The sequence below is a fragment of the Oncorhynchus tshawytscha genome, linkage group LG07, assembly GCF_018296145.1.
Source record: "Oncorhynchus tshawytscha isolate Ot180627B linkage group LG07, Otsh_v2.0, whole genome shotgun sequence".
Taxonomy (NCBI): domain Eukaryota; kingdom Metazoa; phylum Chordata; class Actinopteri; order Salmoniformes; family Salmonidae; genus Oncorhynchus; species Oncorhynchus tshawytscha.
This window is the reverse complement of record NC_056435.1, coordinates 27,626,784-27,646,339: the sequence shown is the minus strand read 5'-3', so window position 1 is coordinate 27,646,339 and position 19,556 is coordinate 27,626,784. Positions and strand designations below refer to the sequence as shown.

The 19,556-nt window shown below is 43.5% G+C and overlaps 2 protein-coding genes across 5 annotated transcripts in view; one reads left to right on the top strand and one right to left on the bottom strand.

Annotated features, from left to right (window-relative positions):
• Positions 1–11,580, top strand: part of LOC112254289 (voltage-dependent calcium channel subunit alpha-2/delta-2-like) — a 309,636-nt gene extending 298,056 nt beyond the window's left edge. For all 4 annotated transcript variants that reach the window (XM_042324234.1, XM_042324237.1, XM_042324235.1 and 1 more), the window contains 14 exons: positions 149–239; positions 314–376; positions 673–776; positions 989–1,087; positions 1,314–1,417; positions 1,514–1,561; positions 1,695–1,766; positions 3,505–3,657; positions 3,820–3,872; positions 4,089–4,144; positions 6,039–6,162; positions 6,384–6,493; positions 7,481–7,566; positions 7,727–11,580. In XM_042324234.1, coding sequence (XP_042180168.1) covers positions 149–239; positions 314–376; positions 673–776; positions 989–1,087; positions 1,314–1,417; positions 1,514–1,561; positions 1,695–1,766; positions 3,505–3,657; positions 3,820–3,872; positions 4,089–4,144; positions 6,039–6,162; positions 6,384–6,493; positions 7,481–7,566; positions 7,727–7,849 — 1,286 coding nt within the window. In that variant the 3' untranslated portion in view covers positions 7,850–11,580. The remainder of the gene's footprint in view (positions 1–148; positions 240–313; positions 377–672; positions 777–988; positions 1,088–1,313; positions 1,418–1,513; positions 1,562–1,694; positions 1,767–3,504; positions 3,658–3,819; positions 3,873–4,088; positions 4,145–6,038; positions 6,163–6,383; positions 6,494–7,480; positions 7,567–7,726) is intronic.
• LOC112254250 (protein ABHD14B-like) lies at positions 11,519–19,471 on the bottom strand. The gene is made up of 4 exons (XM_024426618.2): positions 19,355–19,471; positions 12,781–12,995; positions 12,436–12,677; positions 11,519–12,093 (listed from the first exon to the last, which is right to left on the bottom strand). Exons 2-4 carry the CDS (start codon positions 12,992–12,994, stop codon positions 11,914–11,916), a joined length of 636 nt encoding a protein of 211 aa, XP_024282386.1. The 5' UTR covers position 12,995; positions 19,355–19,471; the 3' UTR covers positions 11,519–11,913.
• Positions 19,472–19,556: the final 85 nt, after the last annotated feature.

The following is a 19,556-nucleotide window of genomic DNA, read 5'->3' as shown; positions in this document are numbered from 1 at the left end:
GGAAATGTAATGGCAGGATCAGAGTTCTCATTGTTTACGTTTTTTACCTCCATGCGCAGTGTTTGAATGCACAATCTCAATCAACAATTTGCTGACCATCATAATGCCTCTTAAAGCATGTCCCCTTCCTCCCTGTGGTCTAAAACAGGTGACAACCTGCTCCTTCATAACCTCATCCTGGACACGGGCATCATCAGACAGCTGGTGGAGAAGGTGTGGAAGACCAAAGACCTCACCACGTGAGTAGAGGACTGCATGTGTACTATTTGTTTGTGTACTTCCTGTATTCTCACGCTCCTGTTCTGGTTTGCAGATATGGCTTTTTGGCAGTGTTTGCTGCAACAGATGGAGGGATTACAAGAGTTTTTCCCAACAAGTGAGTATTTCACTAATCTACCTAACTTTCCTTCAAAGTTGTATGTACAGTACATTGCATGTAAAGCCTCCCAAACATTTGTTTAAAACATTGGACCAACTTCAAGTGCCAAAGGCAAGTGCCTAAAATGTATAAAAAAATTGTACGTTTTCATCATCTTGCTTGTAAACAAACACATAAACCAGTACTAAATATCCAGGATAGTTGGGACCAAGGCAGCTGCCATTATACGTTACAGTTTAGTAGCTTCTTGCCCTGGCTCTGTCCATGACTTTTAATGTTGTGCTCATCCTCAGGGCTGCTGAGACCTGGGAGGAGGACCCTGAGCCTTTTAACGCCAGCTATTACCGCCGTAGTCTGGACAACAAGGGCTACATCTTCAGAGCGCCTTATCGCACCTGTGAGTAATCATCTCTCACCACCACCCAGGCGCTACTACTAAAATCCTTATGGGATCTGTTTATGTTGACTTGTTTGTTGTTTTCTCCATCCCTTCCTGTCTCCTCTGTGTGCTTCCTCTTGCTCCTCCTCCTCCTCTTCCTCTATCCCTCCTGTCTCCTCTGTGTGCTTCCTCTTGCGCCTCCTCTTCCTCCTCCTCCTCTTCCCATACAGTGAATGATGAGCTGCTGAATCCAGAGAACGACACCATAGGGATCCTGGTCAGCACTGCAGTGGAGATCACAGTGGGAGGGAAGACAATCAAACCTGCAGGTGGGCCGTTGACGCTCCGCCCCGCACCCGGGGCTCTGGGACTATAGGAGGGAAGGGTTCATTAGCATTGGTGGAGGCATGATGAGTAGTATGGTTTGTTACTCAACTGTGGGCATAGTAGGAATTTGGAGGGAAACAGTAGGAGGAAAATGTCTCTCTCTCTCTCCACCCTTCTCTCTCATGTCTTTAGGAATATCTCAATGTCTCTCCCTCTGTGTATGACTAGTGGTTGGAGTAAAGCTGGATCTTGAGGCCTGGGTGGACAAATTCAAGATCCTGGCTAGCAACCAAACAAGTCCAACAAGTGACAACCGCCAAGTCCAACAAACGGTAACAAACATAAGGACAAGCAGGAATTGAACCCACACAAAAACATATGAAATCCAAAGAATTTGCCGATCCTTGATGATAATTTGTTCTTGGCAGTGTGGACCGACCAGCGGCTGTGAGATGGACTGTGACGCCAACAGCGAAGTAAGATTAGAAATAATGTTACTATCACGCTTTCAATGGTAGAATATGCTTGAAACTCAGATATCGTTTCGAGTTAAACAGACTTCCAGTGGGGGGGGTCGTCAGTGATGTCCATCTGTGCCTCTATCTGCAGGACCTGCTGTGTTACCTGGTGGATGACGGTGGTTTCCTGATCATGTCCAATCAGAAGGACTACTGGAACAAGGTGACATGTCCTGACAGTTTAATACAGAGCTTTATTGAAGCCAGTCTATCCTTGACCTACCGTATATCACAAAAGTGAGTACACCCCTCACATTTTTGTCAATATTGGAGAATATCTTTTCATGTGACGACACTGAAGAAATGAAACTTTGCTACAATGTAAAGTAGTGAGTGTACAGCTTGTATAACAGTGTACATTTGCTGTCCCCTCAAAATAACTCAACACACAGCCGTTAATGTCTAAACCGCTGGCAACAGAAGTGAGTACACCCCTAAGTGAAAATGTCCAAATTGGGCCCAAAGTGACAATATTTTGTGTGACCACCATCATTTTCCAGCACTGCCTTAACCCTCTTGGGCATGGAGTTCACCAGAGCTTCACAGGTTGCCACTGGAGTCCTCTTCCACTCCTCCATGACGACATCACAGAGCTGGTGGATGTTAGAGACCTTGCACTCCTCCACCTTCCGTTTGAGGATGCCCCACAGATAGGGTTTAAGTCTGGAGACATGCTTGGCCAGTCCATCACCTTTACCCTCAGCTTCTTTAGCAAGGCAGTGGTCGTCTTGGAGGTGTGTTTGGGGTCGTTTTCATGTTGGAATACTGCCCTGCGGCCCAGTCTCTGAAGGGAGGGGATCATGCTCTGCTTCAGTATGTCACAGTACATGTTGGCATTCATCGTTCCCTCAATGAACTGTAGCTCCCTCAATGAACTGTAGCTCCCCAGTGCCGGCAGCACTCATGTAGCCCCAGACCATGACACTCCCACCACCATGCTTGACTGTAGGCAAGACACACTTGTCTTTGTACTCCTCACCTGGTTGCCGCCACACACGCTTGACACCATCTGAACCAAATAAGTTTATCTTGGTCTCATCAGACCACAGGACATGGTTCCAGTAATCCATGTCCTTAGTCTGCTTGTCTTCAGCAAACTGTTTGCGGGCTTTCTTGTGCATCATCTTTAGAAGAGGCTTCCTTCTGGGACGACAGCCACGCATACCAATTTGATGCGGTGTACGGCGTATGGTCTGAGCACTGACAGGCTGACCCCCCACCCCTTCAACCTCTGCAGCAATGCTGGCAGCACTCATACGTCTATTTCCCAAAGACAACCTCTGGATATGACGCTGAGCACGTGCACTCAACTTCTTTGGTCGACCATGGCGAGGCCTGTTCTGAGTGGAACCTGTCCAGTTAAACCTCTGTATGGTCTTGGCCACCGTGCTGCAGCTCAGTTTCAGGGTCTTGGCAATCTTCTTATAGCCCATGCCATCTTTATGTAGAGCAACAATTATTTTTTTCAGATCCTCATAGTTCTTTGCCATGAGGTGCCATGTTGAACTTCCAGTGACCATCCAGTATGAGGGAGTGTGAGAGCGATGACACCAAATTTAACACACCTGCTCTCTTGTAACACTAACGAGTCACATGACACCAGGGAGGGAAAATGGCTAATTGGGCCCAATTTGGACATTTTCACTTAGGGGTGTACTCACTTTGTTGCCAGCGGTTTAGACATTAATGGCTGTGTGTTGAGTTATTTTGAGGGGACAGCAAATGTACACTGTTATACAAGCTGTACACTCACTACTTTACATTGTAGCAAAGTGTCCTTTCTTCAGTGTCGTCACTTGAAAAGATATACTCAAACATTGACAAAAACGTGAGGGGTGTACTCACTTTTGTGATATACCGTAGCTGCATGTTGTAATGACTCTGTATTCCCTCTTCTACAGATTGGCATGTTCTTCAGTGAGGTGGACCCCTACCTGATGCATGCTCTCTACAACAACTCCTTTTACAACCGGAAGCAGTCCTTTGACTACCAGTCTGTGTGTGACCCCGTGCCGAGCAGCAACACCGGGGCTGCACCAAGAGGCGTGTTTGTGGTAAGGACAACGGGTGAAAGACATGGCTGTAGCCCTAGTGAATGACTGAAGAACGGGCGACAGCTTGAAGGCTAGCAAATGTTTAAATTGTGAACAGTTCCGGTGGTATTACCAACAGTTCCGGTGGTAATGTTTCCCCTGTTTTCCTCTCGGTGTGGTCAGCCCACCATTGCCGACTTTGTGAACCTGGCCTGGTGGACATCAGCAGCTGCCTGGTAAGACCAGAGAACACAAAAGTACTATGGCCTGAAACACACAGTGCTAAAACAAAGCCACAAACATGCATCCTTAAAACAATGATCAAAGAAAATACAGGTGTTTGATGTGTATATTTACATTGTATTGTACAGGGCACACTTGGAAAAGAGGCCGAGGTCTCAGTATGTTTTGCCCGTCAAAATAACGACTAAATAAAAATGTTTCTGCCCCAGGTCCCTATTCCAGCAGCTGCTCTGTGGAATGGCTTACCACAGCTGGTTTGTCACAGGTGGGTACAAAGCAGAGATATTCTGTGCTCTGTGTGTTTACCCTACACTTTTGAAGTGTTATATCACTGTCATATATGTTTCTTTATAATGGAAAGCGACACTAGACTGTACTAGTGACATACAGTTGAATTCGGATGTTTACATACACTTAGGTTGGTGTCCTTAAAACTCGTTTTTTTTTTTTCAATTTCAACCACACCACAAATTTCTTGTTAACAAACTATAGTTTTGGCAAGTCAGTGAGGACATCTATTTGGTGCATGACACAAGTAATTTTTCCAACAATTGTTTACAGACAGATTATTCCACTTATCATTCACTGTTTCACAATTCCAATGGGTCAGAAGTTCACATACACTAAGTTGACTGTGCCTTTAAACAGCATGCACAATTCCAGAAAATTATGTCATGGCTTTAGCAGCTTCTGATAGGCTAATTGACATCATTTGAGTCAATTGGAGGTGTACCTGTGGATGTATTTCAAGATCTACCTTCAAACTCAGTGCCTCTTTGATTGACATCACGGGAAAATCAAAAGAAATCAGCCAAGACCTCAGAAAAAAATTGTAGACCTCCACAAGTCTGGTTCATCCTTGGGAGCAATTTCCAAATGCCTGAAGGTACCACTTTCATCTGTACAAACAATAGTACGCAAGTATAAACACCATGAGACCACACAGCCGGCATACCACTCAGGAAGGAGACACGTTCTGTCTCCTAGAGATGAATGTACTTTGGTGCGAAAAGTGCAAATCAATCCCAGAACAACAGCAAAGGACCTTCTGAAGATGCTGGAGGAAACATGTACAAAAGTATCTATATCCACAGTAAAACGAGTCCTATATTGACATAACCTGAAAGGCCGCTCAGCAAGGGAGAAGCCACTGCTCCAAAACCGCCAGTTTGCAACTGCACATGGGGACAAAGATTGTACTTTTTGAAGAAATGTCCTCTGGTCTGATGAAACAAAAATAGAATTGTTTGGCCATAATGACCATTGTTATGTTTGGAGGGAAAAGGGGAGGCTTACAAGCTGAAGAACACCATCCCAACCGTGAAGCACGGGGGTGGCAGCATCATGTTGTGGGGGTGCATTGCTGCAGGAGGGACTGGTGTACTTCACAAAATAGATGGCATCATGAGGACAGAAAATTATGTGGATATATTGAAGCAACATCTCAAGACATCAGTCAGGAAGTTAAAGCTTGGTCGCAAATGGGTCTTCCAAATGGACAATGACCCCAAGCATACTTCCAAAGTTGTGGCAAAAATGGCTTAAGGACAACAAAGTCGAGGTACTGGAGTGTCCATCACAGAGCCCTGACCTCAATCCTATAGAAAATGTATTGGTAGAACTGAAAAAGTGTGTGCGAGCAAGGAGGCCTACAAACCTGACTTAGTTACAGCAGCTCTGTCAGGAGGAATGGGCCAAAATTCACCCAACTTATTTTGGGAAGCTTGTGGAAGGGAAACATTTGACCCAAATTAAACGATTTAAAGGCAATACTACCAAATACTAATTGAGTGTATGGAAACTTCTGACCCACTGGGAATGTGATGAATGAAATGAAAGCTGAAATAAATCCTTCTCTCTACTACTACTACTCTTCTGACATTTCACATTCATAAAATAAAGTGGTGATCCTAACTGACCTAAGACAGGGCATTTTTACTAGGATTAAATGTCAGGAATTGTGTAAAACTGAGTTTAAATGTATTTGGCTAAGGTGTACTGTACGTAAACCTCCGACTTCAACTGCATCTGGTGGGGGCGAGCGCGCCCACTGATGGGAGCGGCCATTTGTGTTTAGCAGCCACTTGTATTGTTTTTGTATTGTTGTTGCTTTAAAAAAATACAAATCAAACGCGTTTGTCTTTGTCTGTGAGTTGTAGATGAGGTGGAGGCAGAGGGGATGGACTCCAGAGAGACCAGCTGTGTGACGATACAGACTCAGTTCTACTTCACCAACATCAACAGTTCCTATGACATCCTGCAGGACTGTGGCAACTGCTCCAGGTGACTTCACTATACACTAACAACTCATACACAAACATGATTCACGGAACACAAAGTTCGGTAATAGTCCTTAATTCATCTAAAAGAGTGTGTGAAATGCTATCAGAACTAACGAAATAGAAGCATCATTAAGTAAATGAGGCTAGAGCTGATCCAACAGTTAACAAGCTGGTGATATAAGAAGAGTTTGTTGTTGACACTGTCTCGCTCTCTCTCTGTAGGCTAATCCATGCCAAGAGGTTAAACAACACCAACCTGCTGTTTGTGGTAGCAGAGAAGATGCCCTGCAACACCTGCGAGTTGGAGAAACTGTCCCAGGCGGAGACAGAGTGTATCCTTACCAATCAGGGGAGAACGACTGCCCCCTCTCTTTGAAGCCACGGAAGTTCAAGGCCGACCGCGGTACTGCACATTGTTAGCAGAAAACAGGATCCCCAATTATAGTGAATGGAAAAATCTTTCTGTAAATCCAAAAATGTTTTGAAGACAATCAGAGTACCAATAATTGCTTCTAATGTATGTCCTATTTTTTTTTAAATCGCACACAAGAAGTTTTAATAATATATCATATTATAAGGATAATTTATCCTGAACAAGAATATAAAGGTGCAACAATTTCAATGATTTTACTGAGTTACAATTCATATAAGGAAATCAGTCAATTAAAATGAATTCTCACTAACATGAATGTAATCAAATTTGTGTACAAAATTTGAGAGAAATAAGGTTTTGTGCTCATGAAAAAATTCTGGGATGTTTTATTTCAGCTCGTGAAACATGGGACCGACACTTCACATGTGTTTATATTGCGTTTATATTGTTGTTCAATGTAGTCGCTGATGGCAGCCTGCAGTACCCCGGTCGGCCTTCAACTTGAGTTACTCAATGAGAGGGGGCAGCACTGAGCTGGCCTGCAACGTTACTCCATGTTATCTCTCCGTGTTAACTGACCTCATGTGTCTTCAATGCGCTATTGAGTCTTCACATAGGAATGAATGGTGTCACGTGATCGATGGCTTTGTCTGTTCATAGATACAGTCATTGTTACTAACACATGCGCACCTGCTGTTGGGAATCTTCTCCTTTCATGTGTCTCTCTTTACGGACTCGTGAATAACAGTGGCTGTTTTTCACATTCAACTCACTGGTGTTAATGTCAAACCATGTACATTTTTGCATGTTGCGTTACTCTTTGAGTCAAATGTTTTTGCTCGTGGCATAAACCTGTGTAAGTGGGAGAGGAAGCTATGGAGACTTGAGAGTGACTATACAGTATGCATGTAGGTAGTGAGTCATTCCTTAGCCACGCCTCTTCCAGTCAAGGACGATAACCCATCATGTGAGGATATGAGTGCAGCGAGGTATCGAAAAGGGCCAACTGTGTGCTACGACTACAATCTCGCTGTAAGACTTACAACTGAGCGTACAACTCAGCACCTGTGTACACAGACACTAGAATAATCATGCGCACAGACCCTATTTTCACAAAGACACTGTGAAAATTCATGTGGTGTTTTCAACAATTTCACTATATCACTCTAAACGCGTCTCCTTTCCTCTCCAGGAGAACACATCTGACTGCGGGCGCGGCCACTCCTTCCGCCCCTCCTTCCAGACCCTGCTCACGATTCAGCTCGTCCTGCTCTATCCAATCGCCAGCACCCATATTCTGCCCCTCCTACTTTAATTTTCCTCTCGTCTGCTCCCACCAGCTTTGTCCATCCTAAAGCCGCCGCCCTCTCCTCCCCTCTATGCCCCGACCCTGCTCCAGTCATAGGTAATAATGAGACTTTCTGCCACCTGCAACTCGGAAGCCCTGAGTACCGCACTACTGTACCCAGCTAGCTTCTATTGTTGTCTCTTAGTGACGGTTGCAGGACCTTTATTGTCCTCGGCGAGTTACCTTCCGTCACATCCATTTGAAATTATTTAGGTGGTGTTCCAACCACGACAATCGCCAGAGGCTGTCAAGACTAGAAAAGGTCCCGCCCACATCAGCAGGACAAGTGAGAAGTGAAAAGGCAAGTCGGATGCCACGCCACAGAGCTCCAGCCGTCATGGATTACAGCAGAGTTTAGGTTGTCCGTTTCCGCCTCTGTTAGTCAAGACGGGATGAGGAGACATTGCCTCCATCACTCTCATTCATCTCTGGTCTGCTCAGAGTCTCACCACTCTGTCATGTGTCTCTCATAGGGGGCTACTGTGCGTACCATTCAGCCATTTATAGTGACTGTAACAAGAAAATTAAGGGGGAAAAAATAGCTTTCAAGTATACAAAAACATACAATTATAAACTGTTGAAGTGATGAGTATTCAAACCATATATTAGAGTATTATTTGCAATGGAAGTTGTTAGGTGTTACATGAATTTATTTATGCACTGTATCTACTTCTTGCCAAGATGAGCTAGACTTTTCATGTGGTCTTATTTGTATAGCCAAATTAGTGAGCGGGAAAAGGCAGAAATAGTGGTAGAAATAACTGAGGTTTGAACTGACAGCGGCTGAATACCGATTCTTCTTGTGGGTCCTCTACTGTTCTTCACTTGAAGTTAGAACTTTTTCTGCCCCTGGAAGCACGGTACTGTATATATAATTATTGTAACAAATGGTAATATGGAACTATTCTATCAAATAGTAGTCTTACAAAGAATAACATCTGACGTCTTTGATCATCATAGTTGACTAATATTAGGTAATGAATAGGTAATTATGTGTCCGAATCGGACAAAGCAACTTCTAACTTTTCCCTTGCAAAAAAAAAAGAAGGAATTACTTGCCTACTCCTGTTTATTAGGGATCGGTATTTAGCCTCTGAAAAGTCTGACCGTTTCGGCTTCATTGCTGTAGGTGGTGTATAATACAGTACTATCCTTTCTGATCAATGGACATTCTGACATCTGCTACAGATGGATGATGTAGGACCCCAGTGACAGCTAACCCCTCTGCCAATCCTCATACAGCCGCTCCACCCTGTCCGCTAATGTTCCTAGGACTGTATTTGTATGCGCTTATAAACTGTTGCCACCACAGCAGATAAACAAATATCTATTCCGACTGGCCTATAAGCACCTCATTTTAGATGCGGGTGGGTTTTGGCAGACCTTAGCTTGTATTACCTTTGACAGATGCTGTATAACTTCAGACCATTTGCTGCTGGGAGATTGGGGCTTAACATTTCCCGTATAAAGAAATACAGCAGAGGTCACTACTACTTATGGTGACGACTGAACTGCAGTCAGGGTGTGTAATCCATGTCATTCTGATCCATTTGAAGTGAAATGTCATTAAACTCCCATGTTTAGGAGCCACTCTCTGTTGTCATAGTGCCTTGGTGCACTGTTTTGGAAAACATTGGCTATAGAGCTACTGTGCAGTACCTTTATAGAACAGCCACCCTAATGGCTGTGGAGCTACAAGATTTTTATAGAGCCAGTCTATTGGCTATCTGTCTACAGTAGCTTTATACACCATATTGACTAGGAGGATATTGCATCTTAATGTAGACATCCAAATTGGCTGTGGCTATTAGCTGCTGTACCGTACCAGGGCTAACTGATTGCCACCATATAACGGTGCTGTACAGTACCTTTACAGGGCCATCTATAAAGCTACACCATCAGTATAAAGCAACTTAACTGGCCACAGATCTACCTTTACAGAGCCACCTGACTGCTATCGTTGCATTTCTGCCTGAACCATATGTGCGTTTGTGTTTGTGTATGGGTGTATGTTTGTGTTAACCCTCAAAGTGAATGTCTTTAAAACTGGGTTGAGGGGATGGGGAATGACAGTTGTGGTAGCGTAGCTGTTTGTTGTTCCAATTCCAACGGAAGAAGTGTTATATCAGACGTAGTTATGGAGTTAAAAAATGATCCAATCCATTTTCTTCTGACCGGTTTTCTCAATATGTTGTCATGAGGGAGCTGCATTCACAGAGGTGTTCAAAAGAATGTTTAATATGTCAGTGTTTTTCTGTTTCTAAGGCAACATAGTGACAAAGCCTCTCTTAATGCCTTAGTGTTCTATCAAGCGCTAATTCAGTGTTCTCTCTCTTTCTCTCACACACGCACACGCACACACACACACAGAGTCTCTCAAATATTTACTTTTCTCTGAAGACTTTCCCAATCCAGAGTGTTGAGCTCTGAATTTGAAGGGGTTTAGATTTTCATGTGTCCGTTCGTCTATATAAAAGGATGTGAGTTTCTTGTACACATGCCGCTTTGATTCCTGGTTGGAGTGGAGGACTTTCATAGTTTATATTTAACTCTGAATCTGTGTTGACTCTGAAATCCCTCCACTTCTCCTCGCTGTCTCAGTTTGTTAACGTGGACACATCCTAAACCCCAAAACCTCCTTTACTGTGTAACCATAAATACACACATAATGTATTGTACAGTGAACAATATTATTTTTGGCAAGACAAATGTTAGGTAATTGCATCATTATCTCAATGAAAGACTGAGCCAAAAAAAGATATTCTGAATCTGTAATTGGCTCCTTTCAATGTATGGGTTCACCATTTTAGAAATGACTCTTGTAGTTCTATTGTATTCTATCACAGCAATTGTTTGTCCCTCTGTAGATCGCAACATTCATATGTAACACTAACAGTTATACCTACACATGCACAGATTGGGGATGTTCAGCTCTAGACTGAAGTAAGCCAAGGATGTTTATTCCCCCTTGTGGGATGTCAGAGGCTAGCTCAGGGAGTGGGGTCTCCACAGATCAGCATGGGACCGTGTCAAACAGAAGGTCAAAGAATCATGAGTATGTCTGTGTGTCCCAGAAGTGGACACAAGAGTGTGCTGAGGGACACAGGTCTGTGGTTTGCAAAATGTACTTTTTGCCCCCCCCAAAAAATAAATAGGAACAGCTTGGGGTGAGAGGAAGGGGTCTACTTTACGGGCCAGCCTCAAAGGGAGGGTCTTCACGTGGCTCCTCCCCTGCCCCTCCTTACCCTTGCTGTGTCCGTGTAGGTGCGTCTCTGTGGGAAAGACGCGTATGTGATTCTGTAGTCTGGTGCTATGTGACCATGTTTGCCAAATGTGTAAAATATATATATATATATATATCTAAAAAATACAAAAAAAATAGTAAAATCTGTCAAATTTTAAGTGAAGTAAAAAATAGGAATAAAGTGAAGATAAGTTTGAGATCTGAAATCAACCGTTTTTGATTTGATTTTTGGTGTGTGTGTGTGTGAGTGTATGTGTGTGCGTGGAAGATTTAGCTCCCTCTCTCTGGGCATTGGTCCACGTCGCTCCATTCTTTTGTACTGATGAAGCTAAAAAGAAGAAGAAGAAGAGGGCAAAATTTGTAAAATATTGTGTCTGTGACTCCTTGTAAAATATTTTCAAATTGTTTATTACAGAGAATCAGTTATTAAATAATGTTCATATTTTTCACTTCATTTCATTGTGTGGTGTTTGTTTTTGCATTTGTAATACCAGGACTCATGTCAGGTACATACATCCTGTATAGGCCACACACACACAGTACAAGTACAGTATATCAGCAAGAGCATAACGAGTTGTACTGAACCACAGTTACAGGCCTCCAAAACACCACACGCTAGTCTTTGATTAAAAAATAATAATAATAATCTAGACTAGCTTTTGACAAATTAACAAGCAACATACAGTATCAATTTTTGTTTATATAACTAAATGCTGGGAGTGTTGGATTAGGAATGGCCGTATAGTGCTGCATCCATGGACAGATATCCCAAAGACACTGAACAACATCACAACGTATTGAGAAAGTCAGTGAGAACTCTGTGCCACGTGGCCGGGTCGTCCAGGTAGCACGGATGTCCTGCTCCTTTCATCACCGCAACCTTGTGATTAGCCAGGCTCCTCAGGTTGTTCAGAGAAACCTCTCCAAGCTGAGCATCCTGGTCTCCATAGACAATCAAAGATGGAGTCTGGAATGAAAGTGGAGGTGGTTAGCTCAAATGTTACCCGGTGTCACATACAATGGCAGCGATTCAAGCTGAGCGCGGGTTGTATACGACGCAGCTTTTGAAGGAAATTGCCTTCGAAAGCGGCATTGACTGAAACCCGCGTTCGGATTGAATCCTGACTAAAGTCACACAGAGCACCGGAACACAAGGCATGTTTCATAGAAGCAAAGTCAATGTTTGCAACCAACCACAGAAGAGAAACCAACCACAGAAGAGAAACCAACCACAGAAGAGAAACCAACCACAGAAGAGAAACGAAAGAGCAGAGAGCCATAATCCCTCAACACACACACACACACACACCTGTATGCTGCTGTACTGCTCTGCTGTGAATTTCTCAGTGCAGATGGGAGCCACCGGGATGTAAGCCCGGACCAGAGCCTCGTGCTGGAAGAGGAAGGGCAGGGAGTACATGCCACTCAGGGAGGGACTGACCACCACCACTGGCCCCATCCCCAGTGCCTCACACACCTGCTTCAGGAACCCACCAGGGGCCAGCTCTCCTACAGCAGAGGGGGCTACTGCTGACTTAGATTGGCCAAAACCTGGGGGCGGGGGGAGGGGAGAGAAAGAGAGAGGTGGTGTTACAGGTCAGAGATGAATTGAGTAACACATACTCACTTACTACTATTTACAACCGAAGCTCACCTGGTAGGTCGATGGCCACTGCACGACAGCCAGCTTTGGCCAATGTCTCCAGTGTTCCTATATTGAGCCAGTTCTCAGATGAGAAACGGATGCCGTGCAGAAGCAGGACAGACAGATGTACTTCACCTGTGGCCGGTTCAGCTTGTCTGTAAAACATAGGGGCCTTGCAGGATTCCACATGCACGCTCCCTTCTGTCATTTTAGCAGCACACATCCTATGAAGGAGGTTTGAAGTAAAAATATATATATATAAATTGGGTGGTTCGAGCCCTGAATACTGATTGGCTGACAGCTGTGGTATATCAGACCGTATACCATGGGTATGACAAAATATGTATTTTTACTGCTCTAATTACGCTGGTAACCGGTTTATAATAGCAATAAGGCACCTCAAGGGTTTGTGGTATATGGCCAATATGTGCAGGCACTATGTTGGCGTTGCATTGTGCTACGAACAGCCCTTAGCCGTGGTATATTGGCCATATACCACACCTCCTCGGGCCTTATTGCTTAAATATATCATTACCAAACATCAGAAGACGGTGAAAAAGTTCAAGCCAAAGTCTGTAAGAATGACATAACAATAATTATAACTAATGAACAACTAACTATACTTTAGAATTGGCTTTAGTAACAAGGACATCCTTGCACTTTTAGCACGTAATAACCATATTAGTGTAAGTATTAGGACCTCGAAGAGGTTTTGTCACAGACTGGGTCTTTTCAGAAGGAAAAACCACACAGACCTGGATGTGGTATTGGAGTTTGTGCAAAGTGAAATCAACGGAAATAGATAAATGCAAGACGAAAGATGGTTGAATCTCCATGAAATTCAGAGAGGTTTTGTAGTAACACGAGACACTATGCGAAAGAGCTACAATCAAGCTGATCACTCAATTCTCAAGGCGTGAACCTTAGGGGCGCGCGACGTCGATATGGCATATCGACTCATTTGACAAAGTGAAACCATGTGGTATTGCAATAAATGGCTGCATAGATGTTTTAGCCATTACTGTATGTTTTGTCAGTCTGGCTTCATAGACTAGACGTGACATAGTAAATGTAAATCCAAGACACTCAAATTAGTATGATATGTTAGGGTACGTTTGGTATGGTTACATAAGACAGAAGGTTACTTAAGCAAAATTGGTTGGGGTGTATTGGTGGGCGTATAACGCAAACGTCTAGCAACCCAAACGTTGCGTGTTCGGATCTCATCACGGGCAACTAACATTTTAGCTAATTAGCAACTTTGCAACTATTTACTAGCTATTCTGCAACTACTTAGCATGTTAGCTAACCCTAACCCTAACCCTTTAACCTCACTCCTGACCTTAAACATAACCCCTAGCCACACCAAATTGAAATTCGTAACATATCATACGAAATGTATGGTGGAGATTCACAAATTAATACATACTATACGAAACATATCAAACTAATGGGCGTGGCCCAGATTTACATTTACTATGTTACGTCTACTCCTGAGTCCAGGTTGGTTTTGTCTTTGGAAACCTTTATACTAAAGCCAATGAATGCTAAATATAACTGCGACTTTATTCTCAAAAGGTATACTTTAAAATTTGGACTTCATTCTCAAAATATTTGGACTTTATTCCCCCTCAATAATACCCCCTCAATAATACCATGATGAATTTGATGGATTGGGAGAAAAGAATTCCCACCATAGTTACTGGCTTTCTGTGGCTTTACACACAGTTCTACTTAATTCCACATTTTAACGATTGGATCCCCCCTGCCGCCAATTATGCTTTTGGTATGGCCTGGTCCTCAGAGGCCATTGTTTGTGAAGGGAAAAAAAGTTGTGCAAGGCTTGTAAGGAGAAAGGTGCAATAGCTCCTATTTTTCTCTCTCTCTCTCCTCTCTCTTCTTAACAAACCCTTAATTCTGTGAGCTAGCATGTAACAAACAAAGAAGTACAGTAGATTCATAAGCACGAATAAGAATTTTTAGAAAATGATATTTTTCAAATTGGCGAGTTTCTATTGTGAAGTAATGAGATGTGCATCTCGCGTGTGAGCGGTATTTCTCAAAATGAGGGATAATTGGTAACCGTTATATTGGGTTCAATTTTGTGAAAGACAACTTTGGTAGTATTATAAACTTTTTTAAAACTGGTGTCTATTAGGTTACATAATTTGAGAAGGACTGTTTCTCTGAACCTCAGGCAGTAGGCTCAAGCACGCCTGTCTCAGACTCTGACCAGCGGCAGTAACCTATCCTCCTTAGTTATGTTTAGAAAATAAATGTGAATGCCAAAAATTGTGGGGGGGGAGCACTCATGTTTATGCAACGTAATAATCACTCTAAGAATACTCTCAGAACCAACTTTAAATTGTATTTCGATTGAGAAAATCTACAAAGGAAATTGGCCCACCATAGTCATAATTGATAGGGATGCACCTGACATTGCACAGCAGTAAGCTGTTTTTTTGTATGTACTGTTTCTTGATGAGTAAAATGTATTCTATTTCTGTGGGGAGCTTAATAAGGGGCATGGGGGAGGGGTAAATTATGTTCCCCCCCATGATGAAAGGGGGGCAACAAAATGTAGAAAGCTGGGGGTCTAAGACACTGCATCTCAGTGCAAGCGGCGTCACTGCAGTACCTGGTTCAAATCCAGGTCTGCATCACATCTGGCTGTGATTGGGAGTCCCATAGGGCAGCGCACAATTGGCCCAACGTTGTCTGGCTTTGGCCGGGGTAGGCTGTCATTGTAAATAAGAATTTGTTCTTAACCGACTTGCCTAGTTAAAGAAAGGTTAAAGAAAAATCTAGCTAATGATTAGCACAAATACAGATGGGAAACCCCATGCTTTAGCCTATTTATTCATAGCCACTATGCTACATTAGTTGGGCTACAGGTGCTATTGCTAATTAACACACCAGCCTGAATAAAAGGACCAATATGTTGTGAGGCAAATTTTTGTAGCGGAAAATTATATTTGAATGGTGTCACCATCATTTTATGTTCATTAATTTTGGAGTAGAAAAGTCACTAGAGCTGCATTCAGTAATGCAATGTTAAATTCAATGGAAACAGTGCCTTTCTGAACGACCAGTTGAAAAATAAGGGGTTGGGCTGTGGGTTCAAAATGCACAGGTGCATTTTGGTCACTCATTGTTTCAAGCCACACCCACCAAACGGAGCAAACATAGGCAACCTTTTCAAGAACGTTGAAGAACATTTTGAGGAAAAGTGTTTCAGTTCAACCCATTATGCAATGTAGAAAATGTTCAATCGAACTGAATGGACCCCAGAACTGACTTTCTCATAGTCGTTCTACAAAAAAAATGGTAATAGTGGTTACTTCCTGAACTGATAGAGTTAGACCAACAGTTTAAAGTAATACCAAAATGATTGGTACTTCAATCTGTTTTTCATTATTTTTATCCCCTTTCCTGGGGTCCAGCAAAATGAAGGCAGTTTATACCATTTTTAAAAACATTACAATACAATCACAGATTTCACAACACACTGTGTGCCCTCAGGCCCCTACTCCACCACTACCACATATCTACAGTACTAAATCCATGTGTATGTGATAGGTGAGAATTGTCTGTTAATTGAATGATTAGAAAATTCCGCCCTGAAACATATAATTGTATGGAATTGATTAGAATGTATAGATTCCAAGAACACAGGATGAGATGTTACTATCCTTTGTGCAAGCACTTCCAAGAGTTAATGAACAGTGAGCGTGGTGAAATTTGGGGAGCGCATCGTCAGTAGTGTACCTTTGGTTCCTAGGGTGTTTCGGCCTTTCACACTATACACCCTCCCCAAAGGCGGCCAGCGACAGGGTGATCAATCCTACGCTTACGTCCCATTCCCAATTAGTCATAGGAGTTGCCTTGTTGTTGATAGCCAACATCCCATGGGACTATGCATGGCAGGGGCGTCCTCCTCCCTGAGTCAAGCATTGTTGACCGCATACCTCCAGGCCCTCTCACTTCGGGGCCCAGCTGGGGTCTTTCCTCTTCATCCAGAGCCACTGACTGCTGCCTTCTGCCGCCTCCGATACAGCTTTGATTGCCGAACGCTGGCTCTGGCCCTTAATTCCCAGGTCTCTAAGCAGTCTGGTTGTAGATGTTGCCACAAAACCTCTGCAGCCCACCTCCACTGGTCGGACTTCTGTGTTCCAGCCATGATGCCGTGCTTCGGCAGCTAGATCAGCATAGCGCAGATGTTTTCGCTCATAAGCCTCATCTACTGAGTCCTCCCAGGGTACTGTGAGCTCAATGATGAAGACCTTATTGAGCGAACGGGACCAGAGCACCATGTCAGGTCTTAGGGTGGTGGTTGCGATCTCCGGAGGAAACACAAGTTGCCGGCCAATGTCAGCTAGCATTTTCCAGTCGCGGGCCAAGCACAGCTGGTCTCGCTCTAATGGTGTAGAGCCGCTCTTCTGTGGTTTAGCCCCTTCGCGGACAAAGTTTATCCGTAAGGAGTGTGATGCTGCTGTGGGTGGTAGGGAGTTGGTGGCAGCTCGCTTCTCCTCCAGGGCGGACGCAAGGTTTTTAAGAACTTGGTTGTGACGCCAAGTGTAGCGTCCTTGGGTGAGGCTTGTTTTACACCCTGTGAGAATGTGCCTGAGGTTGGCTGGCATGGAACAGAGGGCACAGTCCGGATCTTCACCATACCATTGGTGAATATTAACTGGTGTTGGAAGGACGTCATATGTTGCTCTGATGGAAAAGCTCAACCGCCTCGCTTCCATGGCCCACAGATCCTTCCAGCTGATCTTCCTCTTCTCCACACTGTCCCATCGAGTCCACTGTCCCTGTTTGGCAAGAGAGACTGCCTTGGCCCACCTTGCAGCCTTATCCTGATGGCGTACTTCCTGCACTACCATCTTCCGCCGCTCGGGTGCAGTGGCCTTACTCCAAGCAGCACGGCTAGTTAGCCCAAGGCCTCCTCTCCCTTGCTGAACATGACCCACAATGTCAGCATGTCAGCAAATCATAATCAATAAATGTGTAGTCCTTGTCAGAATTAGGGTAAAACAACATGTCTTTATGGTATTTTAAATACAGACTGTCTGAGCTTGGTGCCGACCTGACTAGAGATTTGGGAGAGAACGGGGAGTACGTCTCAAGGACAAGGTCACTATCTCTGTCGGATGGGTAGTGAGACAGACAGTGTGTGCGTAGCAGGACATGTGTGTGTATGTTTGTGTGTATGTGTGGGCGTGAGAAGTCAGTATAAAATGAATTGATTTGTATTCTTGAGGGTAGAACGTTCCGTGAATAAACCTTTTTGACTATTTAGCTGGGCCTCCGTCTGTTTCATTCGACCAGGATCTTACACATTCTGGTTTGCAGACAGAGTAATATAATTCAATTGGGTGATGTACCTGGAGAACATAATTCTCTTATCAGTATGTATAGTGCGTATGTTATCGTGTGTGTGTGTGTGTGTGTGTGTGCACCAATGTTTGTGTTGCTTCACAGTCCCCGCTGTTCCATAAGGTGTTTTTTTATCTGTTTTTTAAATCTAATTTTACTGCTTGTGTCAGTTACTTGATGTGGAGTAGAGCTCCATGTAGTCATGGCTCTCTGTCGTACTGTGCCTCCCATAGTCTGTTCTGGACTACTGCATCAATATGTTTTGGCCATGACAGTTTACAATCTAGGGTTACTCCAAGCAGTTTAGTCATCTCAACTTGCTCAATTTCCACATGATTTATTACAATATTTAGTTGAGGTTTAGGGTTTAGTGAGTGTTTTGTTCCAAATACAATGCTTTAAGTTTTAGAAATAGTTAGGGCTAACTTATTCCTTGTCACCCACTCTTTAACTAACTGCAGCTCTTTGTTCAGTGTTGCAGTCATTTCAGTCGCTGTAGTAGCTGACGTGTATAGTGTTGAGTCATCCGCATACATAAACACTCTGGCTTTACTCAAAGTCAGTGGCATGTCATTACTAAAAAAAAATAAAAGCAAAGGGCCTAAACAGTTGTGGTTGGAATATATTGACACAATTATCAGGAAGGTTTTGGATGCATTTCCCCTTCAGAATTAACCAGAAACCAGAATTTATTATCATTACTTTCACTTCCCAGGGGAGCATGACCCCTCTAGAAGGGTGTTGACCCTGGAACCCATTGACCCCCCCCACACACACACACACACACACACACACACCGTTGATGTATTTAGAGTACTACAGATGTCACGTCATTAAAAACCATGTGATAAACGCGTGTGTAAATCACATTCATCTGCTACATTAGGCCTGTTGGAGGCGGATTGATTGTAGCCTATGCAGTTCATATCTAGTGTCGGTATGCAATTGGTTGCGTGTGTGCTGTAGAGAAAGCTATACTGTCGCATTCCAAGTTCGCTTGGCGGAGCCACATAAAATGAAATGTGGCCTGAGGATTCCTGGCAAGTTTTATGTAATCGATCTCCTGCGAAAGTTACAACTCAAAGCGCATTGCCCAAACAGCGATCAAAGTTCACATTATCTCTTTTAAATCTGCAAACACATTTATTCACAATGATTTGATTAGCCGAAACGTTAAAGCATGTTAAGATAAATATATATTTACCTTCACGCCGTCTGAGAAACTTCTGTCTGAACTAAGTTTTCTTGATAGTTTCACTTTTCAACGGAAAAACAGTCTAACTGTAGTTTCAACCTGGAATCTACTGACGTCCAGTGGTGATCAGGCGTATTGCCGGGTCTCATAAATTGAATAGCACTCTCGGTTGAGTTGATCGACGCTACCTTTCATTAATGATTCATGTACT

Bases quoted from the DNA above. Each gene is read 5' to 3' on its own strand.
- LOC112254250 (XM_024426618.2), bottom strand. From the start codon at position 12,994: ATGTGTGCTGCTAAAATGACAGAAGGGAGCGTGCATGTGGAATCCTGC. The intron at 12,678-12,780 runs GTGAGCTTCGGT...CCCCGCCCCCAG, and splicing joins AGTGGCCATCGACCTACCAG to GTTTTGGCCAATCTAAGTCA. The intron at 12,094-12,435 runs GTGTGTGTGTGT...CTTTCATTCCAG, and splicing joins AGCAGTACAGCAGCATACAG to ACTCCATCTTTGATTGTCTA.